At 36.5% G+C, this 15,164-nt stretch overlaps 1 protein-coding gene across 5 annotated transcripts; it reads left to right on the forward strand.

The window, feature by feature from the left end:
• Window positions 1-7,515: 7,515 nt before the first annotated feature.
• On the forward strand, window positions 7,516-14,937 carry LOC112195111 (tryptophan--tRNA ligase, cytoplasmic). Of its 5 annotated transcripts, XR_005808804.1 has the most exons (14): window positions 7,875-8,065; window positions 9,365-9,577; window positions 9,665-9,784; window positions 10,253-10,438; window positions 10,983-11,034; window positions 11,126-11,191; window positions 11,565-11,651; window positions 12,041-12,133; window positions 13,026-13,106; window positions 13,725-13,796; window positions 13,947-14,015; window positions 14,148-14,258; window positions 14,637-14,741; window positions 14,823-14,937. XR_005808804.1 is itself a non-coding variant. In XM_040517149.1 (13 exons), exons 2-13 carry the CDS (start codon window positions 9,369-9,371, stop codon window positions 14,685-14,687), a joined length of 1,197 nt encoding a protein of 398 aa, XP_040373083.1. In that variant the 5' UTR covers window positions 7,516-7,860; window positions 9,365-9,368; the 3' UTR covers window positions 14,688-14,937. The 5 variants fall into 5 exon arrangements, 4 of the variants coding, with proteins under 4 accessions (XP_040373083.1, XP_024191233.1, XP_024191234.1 ...); XM_040517149.1 differs by lacking the exon at window positions 7,875-8,065 and adding an exon at window positions 7,516-7,860 and having other exon boundaries at window positions 14,637-14,937; XM_024335465.2 differs by having other exon boundaries at window positions 14,637-14,937.
• Window positions 14,938-15,164: the final 227 nt, after the last annotated feature.

Raw genomic sequence — 15,164 nt, forward strand, 5'->3', positions numbered from 1 at the left:
TAAAAAGAATTAAAACAATTTAATTTCAAAAAAATACTCCCATAAATTCTCTCTTAAGGCCCATAGATTAGCATGACGGTGAGGAATCCTGATCCAGCTAGGATTCTTCATGAATTTTACGTTTTCTACCTATTTCACGCCAAACACTCTACAAGACTCTTAAAATGATTTGATGACTCAAAACACGAAACTTAAGGGAGAAACAAGGCTAAAATGGGGCATATACTCATTAATATCGTCGCACATTGTGCTCCTATCAGTGCTCAAGAGAAGACCCAATATGGGAGGAGGACTAGAGGTACAACTGATGATCAAAGTACCCCATTTGATGTTTCTTCAATTGCCTTAAGTTTTGACTCTATCAGTTTAGGCACAGAGCGTAGTAGGATCTCAATTGAATCTCATGAAGGCAACAATCAATTTGGTTATGATGCTTATGGATATAATCAATATGGAGAAGTATATGATCAGTCATTCAGTTGGGTTCATCCTTATTATCCCCTTATATAGGAAATAGTCGGCAGCTCTAAAGAGATCTATAACTATCATGTTCATCACTACAATTCGCAATATATGGGTCATATGTCTTGGTCTGATTATTGCATTTTCGTAGACCAGTGAGTGGCTTTTCAACCGCCTAGAGTCTATTTTTGAATGTAGATGGAGTTGACATTCATATGTATTTATATGTAATTCTAAATTTTTAATAAATTGACTTTTTTCAAAAACGATATATTTTCTCCTCTATCTCCGATATTTCTGATATCTCCCTTTTTCAAAGTACCGATAGATATGAAGATACCGATATTTAAAATCTTGGGTTTAGGGTTAATGTCCCCCCCCTGTATTCGACAGTTTCATTAATCAAGGCTTTGAGGGCAGCCGCACCAGTCCTTTATTCAAAAAAACAAAAAAAAGGAGAGGAAAAGAAAGTCTTTGTTTTTGGAAAAAATAAATAAATAAAGAAATAAGTAAAAGTTGGATTAAATGAGTTTTACCGTGGTAAAGTGGTAAAAAGTGAAGAAGGTGAAAGTAAAAGTTAAATTCAGTAAAAAGGAGGTAAATGGTAAAAGTGAAAGTGAGGAGGTAAAAATTACGGTAAAAGTAAAAATCACGAGCAAAGCTAGATCACACAACCTTAGTCCCATTTACATTCACTAAAACATAAAAGGGCTTGATGCCGTAAAGCCTAGGGCCTCTCGACTCTTAAACTCATGGCACCAAGCATTAATTTTAAGGTAAAGAACCCAAACAATCTAGTTCTTCCCGTAAGAATAAGCTAGACCACCACCCTATTAGCTACATATGCTTCTCGGTTACAAAAGATTGTCAAGCTTAAGTTTCCGATTTCATTAATTCCTACAACATGCTTCTAGGTGACAAATCCAAAAACACATGTAAGAAAGCATTAAGGTAAAGTAGCTAAAGGATTCAAAACATGGATATTCATCAAAAACATGGCATCACACTATTTTATACATGAGTTTGGTTAGGGCTAAAGTCTAACCCCAAATTTATTCTACTCACAAACCATAGTTACATACATCAAACACATTAACACAATAACATCAAGCATAAGAGAGCAAAAGTGGAGAAAGTGGTTAGTTACCAAACTAGCTCTCCTTGATGCAAAACTAGTGAGAGATGTTTCAAAGTGAGGAAATTTCCGTTCTTTCAAACCCAAATTGCCATACAAATCTATAAAACTCTAAGAAACTATGAAGAATAAAGGCTTGAGATGACAAAACTAAGATGTGATTGATCAAAGATGTATAGACTCTTCGGTTTTAGAACAAAACCCAAGAAGCTATACACTTTTCTCTACACAAAAACTAAGAATTATGAACTATATGATGAAGAACTAGGGAAAATAGAGAGGAAATGGAGAGAGAAAGGAGATGAAATGGATGAAGGAATACATGTAAAACGTCCAAATGAGGGGAGGGTGTTTTTATAGACCAAAAGTGATGAATGGAAGGTGGAGATCAAAAGAAATGAAAGGCTAGATGTGATTAACAAATGTGTAATCACAAAATGTGGATCTAGTATTTAACTCCACGTAGAAATGACCTAGAAAGCCCATAGATATTTTGATGGAGGAGAAAAAGTAAGGATAGAAGGGTTATTGTGCAAGGGAATAAGGTAATAAATGGGAGACAAAGGTGTAAGAATGAGATCACTTGTCATCTTTCAAATTTTGAATTTCAAAATAACCTAGACCTAAAGTCTCTAACTCTAGTAAGCTCTTCAATGTCCTTCACATATGTATGGTCTTGGCCGGCCAACTTGGCCAGAAATGTCCGGAATCCAACGTTGACCTCCGTTGACTTCTTTTTCGTCCGTTTGAGCACTTTCTTCTCATTTCTTCCTTCACTTAGATCTCTACCAAGACTTCTGAATTGGCCTTTGATTTCTCCATACCGAATGGTCCTCCATGTGTGTAGATCATCCTGGTAAAATTTCAGAGATTAAATCATCATGGTTTTGCTAGAAATGTTGTCGGAATCTGTAAAGCTCCGGTTTTGCAGTTTTAGTCTTCTAGTGTAGAAATTTGCACCGATCATTTGAAGGCCTTCCACTCTGAATTAGCTCTTTAACTCTCATAAGAAATGATTCTCAGGATATCTAGAATGTCTCTGTAAAATTTCATATCATTTGGAGTTCATTTGGTCAGCCTTCCCCTCCTCCCTTGCCTAGCTCAGTTTCTCCAAGTCGGAGTAGGAAAATGTCCTAAGATTGTTTTTCGTGCATTTCCAAGCTTCTCCATCATTTTCTAGCATGATAAGGAAGACATAAAAAATATATATAAATAAACACAAAGGGTAAGCAAAAGTGCAAGATTTGGGGAATAATTACTATGTAATTATGGACCTAACAAAGAGACACTTCTCCCAATTCAAGACTAGGTTGCAATCTTCACATCTTTGAAGTACAAGTTCCAAATGGTGTAGGCATTGATCAAATGAATCCACAAAGACATTAAAGTCATCCATGAACACTTTAATGAATCTCTCCATCATATCAATAAAAATGGAAATCATGCACCTTTGGAAAATTGTTGGTGCATTGCACAAACCAAATGACATTCTTCTATAGGCAAAGGTCTCATATGGACAAGTGAAGGTGGTCTTGTCTTGGTCTTTTGGAGCAATGGGAATTTGATTGTAGCCACTATACCTATAAAAAAACAATAATACTCATGGCCTGTAAGTCTCTCTAGCATTTGATCAATGAATGCAAATGAAAGTGATCATTCCTTATGGCATTGTTGAGTTTCTGTAGTCTATGCACACTCTCCAACCATTTTCTACTCTTTGAGGGATAAACTCTCTCTTATCATTGACCACAACATGTCACTCTTCTTAGGAACCATTTGAACCGGTGACACCCACTTTGAATCTGAAATGGGGTAGATGACACCAACATCAAGTAACTTCATTACTTTCTTCCTCACTACTTCTTGCATTGGGGGATTGACCTCCTTTGTGGATCCCTCCTAGGCTTCATATCATCTTCAATGAGGATCTTATGCATGCACATACTTGGATTTCTGCCTTTGATATTGGCAATAGTCAAACCAATGGCCTTCTTGTGATCATCCAACAATCTAAGTAGCTTTTGTTATTGCAAATAACTCAAGCATGAAAAGATAATTATGGGCAACTTGTGGTTTTCACCAATAAAAGTAGACCTTAAATGAGAAGAAAGTGGTTTCACGTCAAGAGTAGGAGGACATTTATGGCACGTTTACTTACTTGGAATGGAAAATAATCATGAATCAGAGACAACTGGAATGAGAGAATAAAGGAATCGGTATTGATTCCGGAAGAGTTGATTCCTAAACCCATCTTCCCCCTTCGTAATCAAATTCATGAGTATTCAGGAATCGATTCCTTATAAGGAGGTGGGACCTACACCCATTCCGATTCCTTTCTGTGTTAGTAAACGCAGGAATAAATTTACCCTGTAATCATTCCCTCTATTTTCATTCTCATTCCAAGTAAGTAAACGTGCTATTAATTGATGGAAGTAAATGAGTAGAGTTAGTAAGAGTTAGTAAGAGGTACCTCAACATTTGGTTTCAAATGTGAAGTGCAAGGATTTAAGGTTTCAAGTGTAAGCTCGGCTTCTTTGGTTGCCTCCTCTATGAACTCTGTACCATTATGATACAAACATGCCAATGGATCATGAGATGCATTTTCAATGAAGGTTTTCTCCACCATCTTGTCAATACCATCCAAAACATCAATTCGGAAACAATCATAGGCATATGATGATTTACTCATTGCATCAAAGATTCTAAAAGCAATGGTAGTATCATAAACGGTCATGGTCATCAAGCCCTCCTGACATCAGTCTTAGTGCCGGTATTTGCCATAAATGGTTTTGGGGAATCTCAAGTATAATTTTATATACCTATTGATATGTTTTTGAAAGATATTTGCTGCTGTGAATGTTTATGATATGTGAAATATATGCTTAGTTCATCATTATATTGTTTTTATCTAATATTAGTTTGAAGAAATAATAAAATAGTTGTGTAGTTGAATCTAATACTCGTAAGAGACCAGCAATGTCAGCCTGTTGTATATACACTTGGGAAGAGAAGCCCCTTCAATTATTATTGATAAAATGATCTTTTGTTTGGCAAGATGACACTGGTGACCGAGATTAGTAGAAGATTACTAACAACTGGCGATTAAGGAATCATTTTATGTCTTACACCATCAGTAAATTATATGTATGAGGTTTGCTCTATTGAGCTTCAAGCTTACCCCTTTTATGAAATTGTGCAGATGATACTCTTGAGGGTTAGAACTTAAATTCTGGAAATCTGGACCTAGGAGAAGGAGAAATAAACTAGTAGCTTGCTGTTTTTTATTTATCTTTGTACAATAAAGCTTATTTTATAAGCTTGCTTTCATTTATCTTGCAAGAACAAACCTATGTAATAAAGTGTTCCACAACCAAGTCACCTCTGATTCTTATTTTCTATATAGTTTATATTTGCCAAAGTGTTTCTTATCTTTGACAACTAAGAGCTATTCACATCCTTACTCAGGAAAAAAAAAATTCAAATTTTCGATATAGGGTGTGACATGGTGGCGCAGCTTGAGGTGGTTGGAAGACCGAGCGGAAAAGTAAAAGAGTCGGCCGCGAGCTTCAAGGCTTTGATTCATCTTTCTACGAAAGAATTGTTGAAAGAGAATGCTAGAAAACAAACGGCGAGTAAGAGGTGCCTTCAATGACATAGGTGCGGAGACCTGGTATGGTTGGACGGTGGAGAACCCGTCTGGTCGGGTCGGATAGCCAGGTTGGCCAGAGAGAAATTGAGTTAGGGTTTTTGCATTTTTTGAAATGAAAATTACCCCAAATGGTAAGTTTTTCAATTTATACACATGTTTGGAAATGGTAACCCAGTATTTTTTTTTATCATAACTTTCACATACAAACTCTGATTCTAGTGTGCTATATGTCCATAGACTAGATTTAATGTCCTTTGCAACTTTCGTGAAAGAAGTTTCTCAAAAGACAAAAGAAATAAAAAGTCAACTTTTTGATCCACTAAAAGTTCGAAACAATGTAAAAAGTAACGATAGTTGTCGTTTACCATCCAAATACTAGTAAATCGGTAAGTTAAGGTAAGGGATGTAACACTTTGTGTCTATAGTCAAGTAGAATAGATTGCCTACAAGGCGAAGTGTTTTTATTTTGGCATAGACTACTTTGTGCTTATATTGTTATTATGGAGTAGTCCCCTTTGTACTATTCTAACAATCTAACCCAAGTTCAGAGTCATATTAATATTATGAATCCTTCAGCTAAAAAAAAAAAAAATTACCAATGAACGACATGTGCTTGATGGTTATATATGTCGTAATAACTTTTTGTTTTCCATGCCACTTGAAGTATGGAGTGCGGTATTGACATATTTGATTTCATAATTGTACTTACATAAGTATTTGCCTAAGCATAATTAGTTATAATGGGTCATGCCCATGCTGCCGCCAGCGGCACTAGCACCGTCAAGGGTGTTACCTCCGGGAACACCGTCAGACGGGCTATTACCTGAGCTCAGGCTCAGGCCAAGATCACCTCTGACGCGCCGCCACGCTCTGCGTCAAGCTCACCTTGCTGAGACATCAAAAGCTACAAACTGATGCACATCAGTCCTACATCGAAAACAAGGAAGAGATCAGTCTCCTTCTCACTATAAAAGGTTCATTCCTCTCTCCTCATTTCTACGCATTTATTACTTACCTAACGTTATTCTATCAACATAAATACATTGACTGACTTAGGTATCGGAGTAGCGGTTTCCCCTCTTATGCCCTTTGTATTTCATTTGACAGGTGACGCTAACGCTATACTCCTCTTTCAGTAGTGGTCCAAGTCAGGACCAACGTTAACGAGATTTGGCTACCGCTAGATCACCAAACATTAACAATAATAATTATTCATATACACAAGTATTATTCATATTTTTTCTTTTAAAAGTATGATCAAATATCATGGACCTCTATATCTCTAAATTTGTAAGGCAGGTTTGTAAGAATGATTTCATAGTTACTAAATAAGTTAATAAAAATCGATAGTCCTTCGCGATACTAATTTGATATTCTAATTTGTATACATTAATATGAATGACTCATTGTCACTCCCTAGCTAATTTTCTGCAGTTGAGCTTTCCTCTATTTCGTTCTCTCCTACGTAAGAATCCTTACATCACACATGCCATAAAGTTAATTCTTACCTCTATATATGACAATAACTTATGATATAACCTAAATTATACATGGATAAATGGTGGTTCAATAATGAATATAAATTTCTCCAATTTGAGGGATCACATGTGGAACATATTATGAAATAGAGCTTTGACAATGCAAATTCCAATGCAAGGGACCATATGTGGAACACCCTATATAATAGAACCCTGAAGATGTAAAATTTGCCTAAATTTAAGTATTTAGTTATAAATTATAACAGGAAATATTCAAATAAAAATCATTAAACTATTCACAATCATAAAGTCAACCCATCCTAAACCCTAATCCCATTTTCATTTTTATAAATAGAATTTTATTTTTATAAACGGCATATTGAAGGATTAGAGCAAAAGAGAAAAGACATCTGCGAATTTTAGTGATCAAAGGCGGGGAGGAAAATAAAAGAAAAATGCCCTAATCCAGTGAAAAAAGCGAAGATAAAATAACCAAATAAGATACTGAAGAGTTTAGGGCTTTTTCCTCTCCTCACCGAAGCTCTGTCTTCAAGTCTCCCATCTCTGAAGCTCTCACCTCTGTGAGTAAGATTAGATTCATCTTTGTTTTTCTTTGCATATCATTCTTGATTAATCAAAATCTTTTTATTTTCTGCTAAATGTAAATGTGAGATGTCGCAATTTATATAATTCCGGGATAAGCGCACTCACCACATATATTTATATGTTAGGGACGAAACCTGGGCTATACATCAATGAAAATTTGGGCAAAAAACATATAGGTATATAAGCCCAAATAAAAAAAAAAAAAAAAAAAAAATTTACACAAGTCCTCCACGCTCGACCCCCCGCTTCTCCGACTGCACCAGTTTTCTCAGCCTGGGCAGTAGAGCAAAGCCCTCTGTTGGCCACTAACCTCTCCGCCTGCCCCGGCGACGACGCCGACGACTTCGTGTTCTTTGGTTGAACTCGAGGTATGAACAATTCCATCTCAGATTCTTGGAATTGATGGATTTTTCCTCAATCGCCTGCAATTGGCTATGAATTTGACCCATCCATAGCCACTCAAGGAATAAGGAATTGGAGGCGAGCATAAGTAGCGAGCAGTTTGGTTGGGGATTTCATCTCTTCATCTTGTGAGTTTTGGTCGACCTAATTTCATCTTCTCTTAATACTGCAAATATAGCAAACGTGTACTATGGAGGAATGATAAGCAAGGAACATGAAGCATTTGATAAGCATGAAGCTACTGAAAGTTAATGCTAAGTAAATTGATTAATTGATAAGCATGAAGCACAAACAACTCCTGGACCTGGACTCACAAGAAAATCAAAATATAGGGTGAGTTCCAATTGGGTCTTTTAGTTCCTCGTTTCAAGTTCAGGTCTCAACTTAATTCCATGAGATAAGTTCGCATTCTCACTCCCTAATTTGGCGCCTGCATTTTGGGATTTCTGGTTTTTGTGTGGTTTGGGTGATTTGGTACTTTGGCGGGTTAATTCTCAGTGACTAGTGGTAATTGGGCTATGGTCTTCTTCATCTTCTTGACTAGTAGCTACTAGTACTAAAACCAAAAGATAATTTAACGACTACTCCTTGACTAGTAGCAATTTAACACTGGTGACCCTTAAGTAGTTAGTTACCTTATATTCATATTCTAGATACTATTATTAGGCCTGTCAATTAAATCCGTAACCCGCACGATACCTGCACCGTGCAGTACGCCAAAAGCCCGGACGAACTCGCCTGATTATTAATTCGTGTTGTACAAAGCGCTCATGCCAGTTCTTAGTTATTAGTTTTTGTTTCTTATAGTACCCAATACAATCATTGGAAATTTGGAATTTTAGTACCCAATTCAGTGTTTTGCATGGTAATTTTGATCTTGGAACTTGATAGTTTGGTTGTGTTGTATGTGATGTTAAATCATTGACTTTAGTCGTCTAAGGAAGATAAATGGGGTTGAAATTTGGATGTGGAAGTTAATTTCAGTTAGCTTCTCAGCTTATAATTACTATGTCTTCTATGTTTACAATGTTTGTGACTCTGACTTTGTTTTGCAACTCTTATTTGTATATAGTTAGTATCGATGAGGACAGGGTTTAGTATCGATCAGATTTTATCTTTCCTATCACATTCTAGTTGTTATATAGATGAGGACTGTGTTTTAATCAATTTGTACTCTTTTATGGTCTTCAATGTGTTTCTGGTATGTAATTGGCTGACAAATGGATTTGGAGCTGAAATGACTGAGAAATAGCTGATACTACCCTATATGCTTTGGTTTAGTCATGTTAATGGGTTTTCTATCAACAGTTATAGCAAGTAATGAATTTTAGAAGAACTGTGATCACTAGAGTAAGCCGAGAGTGCCAGAGTTTCAAAACCCTTACACTATTCTCAACTTCAGGCAGTATAGGTAATGGGTTTGGGATTGAAGTGCTAGTGAAATTGTGGAACCCTTATACTCTTGTAATGCATATCTGAATTTAAATACCTTTTAGGGTTTGAAATTAAATACAAAATGCTGGTTGAGTGTTGTTATTCTTCATTATTTTCTGGGTCTAAGTATTATGTGAATTGATGAAGCTAGTTGTCATTCGGGTAATTTCAATTAAAGTAGGACATTCTCTTCTTCAGAGCAATGGAGATAAAGGAAAACGGAGAAGAAGAGCAGCAGATTGTGAATCCATGGAAGGTGGAGGCCAAAGAAGGCGGCAAAATCGACTATGATAAGCTCATAGATCAGTTCGGTTGCCAGAGGATCAATCAATCTCTCGTCAAGCGTGTCCGCCGTCTCACCTCACGTGCTCCGCACGTTTTCCTCCGTCGCGACATCTTCTTCGCTCACCGGTCTAGCTCTGCCCTAGTTTCTTTCACTAAATTCACTTCAAATTTGTTGCGTTTTGGGATTTGATAGTTGAATGTGTGTGATTGTAGGGACTTCAATGAGATTCTGGATGCTTATGAGAGAGGAGAGAAGTTCTATTTGTACACAGGAAGAGGGCCTTCCTCAGAGGCTTTGCATTTGGGGCATCTCATCCCCTTCATGTTCACCAAGTAAGGCTCTAGATAAATTTCTGTGTGCTGGGCTATTAGTTATTTTCACATTGCGCTTTGGAATGGTTTTAGAGGGTAGATCAAAACGAAATTCAACATCTTTTGAGGGGTTAAGTGGGAGCTTTGCTGGGAAGCTAAAACTATGTCCGCTGGACATTAATAGAGCTCAACATTGCAACTAGAAAATACTAGTATGGAGCTGGAGTTGATGATGTTTGAACTGGAATCGTTGTCATTATAAGTCATGATAACTCATTTTTTTTGATAATTTGATTGTCAATTTATGATCTAGGTGTTATTTGATGGATGATAAGAGTAATATGAGATCTTTCAGTCTCTCTAGAGTTTTATGTTCCTTGGTGTCATTTGTTTTTGGAATTTCTATGGCCGGCATGCTGTGAAGTAAATTTATGGAGAGTTATCGCTGAAGTGATTCTAACCGCATACTCTGTGTGATTCTGTTTGCAGATATTTGCAAGATGCCTTTAAGGTCCCTCTCGTTATACAACTTACCGACGATGAGAAATGTATGTGGAAAAATCTCACAGTTGAAGAAAGCCAGAGACTTGCAAGGGAAAATGCTAAAGACATCATTGCTTGTGGTTTTGACATAACAAGAACCTTTATCTTCTCTGATTTTGATTATGTTGGTGGGTAAGTAACAAATCTTTAATGCTTGACACCATAGTAAAAACAATAAATCCTAAAGTTGAGTTGAAAGCCTTAAAATGAATTTTGTATTTCTTTCACGTTAGATATTTTTAAGATTATTCTTTCAGAATTATAGTAAACTGTGTTATGCGAGCCTTTATTTACTTGGCTGCCCAAACTTGGAGCATTTGGGATTCAGGATTTCTGTGAAAGCCTTTAGTTGTTGAATAGGACAATATCACTGTTGTGTGCATTAAAATCCTCAGTTCGTTAATAACTTAATAAGTTTGATAAGCTTCATGTCTGTAAAGGTAAACTTGGCCACTCTACCAAGTACTTTATCAACAACCATTAAGATATCGACATATCGTAATAATTTATTCACTGCACAGTTCTTGATAAGCTTCAATAATGTCTAGGAAACCTTTTTTTTTTTTTTTTTCTTCCAAACCTGACAGGAGTTTGATGCACATGAATATTTTGAGCATGTGTGTGTGCACGCGTGACACCACTTGCTCACTGGTTTTGTATCTAATTTCCTGTGCAGTGCCTTCTACAAGAACATGGTGAAGGTCGGAAAGTGTGTCACCTATAATAAGGTGATAACAATTTTAGATCCCATAGGTATATTGTGTACCTCATTGTTCGAGATTTAGTACTCATTTTGTGAGGTTGAAATCTAATGTACAGGTTGTTGGCATATTTGGTTTCACCGGTGAAGATCATATAGGAAAAGTTAGTTTTCCACCTGTACAGGTAATTATCCTTGGCTGCAGAATGAGGGAAGCAATTATCATGTGGTTTATGGAAACTTTTGGGAGTTGTTTCTCATTAGTTCCACGAAATAGTGAAGCTAAATGTGTCAGTTTTTATACATAACTTTGTGCTTAATTTTTACTTCTTGACTTGCTGCTAGTTTATAATGCTTTCACTGGTAAAGCTTTTGTATTTGATTATAGAATAAAGAAAAGACACACTTCTCTTATTCAAGCCTAAGCTCCAAGAAAATATTTCTCTGCAACCGCCTCTTTATTGTTCTATATTTATTATATCACTGTGTAAGGGAACATGGGTGTCAAAGTTTGTTGGCATAACGAGATTCAATATTTTTTGTTATGTGCCAATGCAGGCGGTACCATCATTTCCAAGTTCATTTCCACATCTCTTCTCTGGCCAAGATAATCTTCGTTGTTTAATACCCTGTGCAATTGACCAGGTAAACATGTTAAGGATAATTCTCATAGCTTGAAATCAAAATTTGTATCTGTATGTTATGATACGACCATGATAAAAATGTATGGTAAATCCATGGTAGCTTTTTGTTGCAGTTTCTTTTACTATTCAGAATACAAATTATGGCTGGAATGGTTCTTCCTCTTCCTATATGGAAATGAGATCTCTGGGGGCTAGTGTTTCTTTTTCTGGCTAGATATGTAGGCAACTATCTAACTTAAATTGTGACTCCTTTGGAGAAGATTAAACATAATGGCTAGGCTAGGAATATTAGTTTAGATAATTTTTCAGCTTCTGCATTTCAGTTATTGAGTGAAAGTTCTTTTTATTTATTACTAATAACTTAACTCTTCTGTTTGTGTATCTGTCCAGGATCCTTATTTTAGAATGACCCGAGATGTTGCTCCACGCATTGGATATCACAAGCCTGCTTTAATTGAGTCTCTATTCTTCCCTGCCCTTCAGGTAATCTTGTGATTTTCAGAAAGTACTTTTGTACGAGTTGTTAGATTTATATTGATGCAGAGTATGAATAACTGTGTGTATTTTACTTCTCTGCTTTTGGTTTTTTATTTGACAATGATTTTCCACTGAAACTGCTTTTGTTCCAGATGTATCAACTGAATTTTGACCAGTTATTTTGGTCAGGGGAACTAAATTTTGAGGCATGTAGATAGATTGAAATCCTAATGTGGATTGTGGAGACATCCTGTGTACTGCACACATACACAATGAACAAGAATATACCATTGTCGATTGCAAAGTAAAAGGACCAATATTAATAAAGATAAGTTTTCATAATTGTTACATGAAGTACTCAGATGTAGCATTTAAGTCGATATGGCATGCATCTTGGTGATAAATTTTTGTAGTAATGTTATGGTAGTCAAAGATAAGTATACCAAATTAGGATAGGATAGTGGAGGTGTATAAATTAAAAGGGGACAGTTTGGCTTCTAATGTATTGAGCTTACTCTTCTTCAGTCTCTCTCTCTCTCTCTCTCTCTAGGCCCTTATATTAATATTATCTACATTTCTTTCCTGAATTTTTCACTGCAAAATGTTCTGTTGTGTATGATATCCTCTCTCCAAGTGTTCTTTGTTCTTTTACTCTCTCTCTCTCTCTCTCGGCCCTTATATTAATATTATCTACGTTTCTTTCCTGAGCGTTTCAGTGCAAAATGTTCTGCTGTGTATGATATCCTCTCTCCAAGTGTTCTTTGTTCTTTAACCTTATGTATGTTATTCTTTCCTGGATGTTATTCAGTTCATCCAAGTTTTGTTAATTCATACGGCTTGTGGTTAACAACTAATGAAGTCATTGCTGGTTGTACTTATGGAATGCGGATGCTTGCAGGGAGAAACAGGAAAAATGTCGGCTAGTGATCCAAATTCTGCCATCTACGTAACTGATTCTGCAAAGGATATTAAGAGCAAGGTTTGCATAGACAACATGCCACTACTCACTCTTTTCAAAAAAAAAAAAAAAAAAAAAAAGCTAGACAACATGCCACTACTCACTCTTTTCTGCAAATTGTTCAATATTCTTAGTTCGAGAAAGGTGTTCCCAAATTTTGTGTGTATTCACTGTTGCAAGACTCATGCTGATTGGGGCAGCAGGCTGCTTATATTGTTTATGCACTTGTCAATACCAATGCTCATATTTAGAGTAATATTTATGTCCAAGATCAGAGCAGAGCTGCAACTTAGTAAAACTACTGTATAGTATTATCATTGATATAAGTTCAATAAGTGGAATTTAGTATACTCAACATGGTTCTATTTCTCTGGATTTTCCCAAACCAAAATCACCTTCTCTTTTCTTAGATTCCCATTGCCAAACCCTAGGCTCGTGTCTGTCATACTTTTTCTTTGCTTCTGGATAAAAATAGAACATATATTGGAGTCGCTAAGTTTCATGGTGCCAAACATGAGATTACAATCCAAATGACCAAAAGCTCTTCCAGATTAGATATTTGATGTACATGCATGGATGTTTGTATATACTTTTTTGCACATGATATATCTGCTAAGAAATTTGTGTGGATGTCTGCAGATAAACAAGTTTGCATTTTCAGGGGGACAAGATACAATAGAGAAACACAGAGAGTTGGGAGCAGATCTCGAGGTATTTGGATTGGCTTGCACATTAATAATAGAATTTGTCCTCCACAATTGCTTTGATAATTGTTATTTGTTGCTTAATTACTTCGTATCATGCATTAATTGTTAATGGAGACTAATTGAGTAATGTTTTTGTTGTATGGACAATAATCAGGTAGACATTCCCTATAAATATCTGAAATTTTTTCTGGATGATGACATCGAGCTTGCTTATATAGGAAAGGTGAGATAGCCGTCCCTTATGAACTTGATTCATTTTCATCAATATTTTTGTTAGTGCAAGAACTTTGTATCTAACCCTTAGCATTCTTTTTTTTGTTTTAATAACATTTGCTTTTGCTTTCGGCGGTATTAGGAGTATGGTGCAGGTCGAATGTTGACAGGGGAAGTGAAGCAGAGGCTCATTCAAGTTTTGACAGAAATTGTGGAGAGACATCGTAGGGCTAGAGCTGCTGTCACTGATGAGGTAATTAATTATCTTCCTGTCAACAGTTTTGAATGATATACCAATGCCTCAGTTATAAATATCACTTGGGAGATGGGGAAAAGTAATTAACTAATTACTTACAAGCAGTTTTGTTCAAAGATGAGTAATTTGAAGTTGTAGCTGTTTCATTCTCATTGTGTGATGTTTCTATGCATTAGTGCCTACGTCGAGTTTGTTGTGAATTATAGCAAGTTTGATTTCCAACTCATTTGCATCGTTTTGCTGTGCAAGTAATGGAGCATGTGGTCTCTGTTGCCCTTTTTCTTCTGGCCTTGCTAAAATGGTTGCGAAATGATGTTTATAACGTCTTGAAATTGAAATGAAGGATAACTGTTGCATCATGTTTTCTTCTCTCAGATGGTGGACGCATTTATGGCAGTGAGGCCCCTCCCAAACATGTTCGACTAAAGTTGAGGACAATGTATTACTCACAATCCTTGGATGAAGTGCTGGCTTTTTCTGGTGATACAATATTTTTGGGTTTAGATAAAGCATTTTCATTTTTGATGGTATTTTTTGTTGACAACTGTATTCTTGTAACAGTAAATGTTAGCGAAACTGAGTGCAAGTTGAACATCATAGTTTTAAGGATGACTTTGTATGACAGATTCAGCAGTGAACTCAAGACGGGGAAAAAGCATTTTAACAAGCTCATTCAGTCCATATTCACTAGTAGAGGTGGCAAACGGGCCGGCCTGGCCCATTTTAAGCGGGCCTAGTCGTGCTTCGTGCCGTGCTTGGGCCGGCTCATTTATTATCGTGCCGGGCTTGTGTCGGCCCATTTACTTAAACATTAAGCCCGGCCCGGCCCATGGCCCGAGCCTATATCGTGCGGGGCCGTGCTCGTGCCGGGTCAATAACGGGCCGTGCTCGTGCCTACCTACT

This window comes from Rosa chinensis, chromosome 3 (assembly GCF_002994745.2).
Source record: "Rosa chinensis cultivar Old Blush chromosome 3, RchiOBHm-V2, whole genome shotgun sequence".
NCBI classification, from domain to species: Eukaryota; Viridiplantae; Streptophyta; class Magnoliopsida; order Rosales; family Rosaceae; genus Rosa; species Rosa chinensis.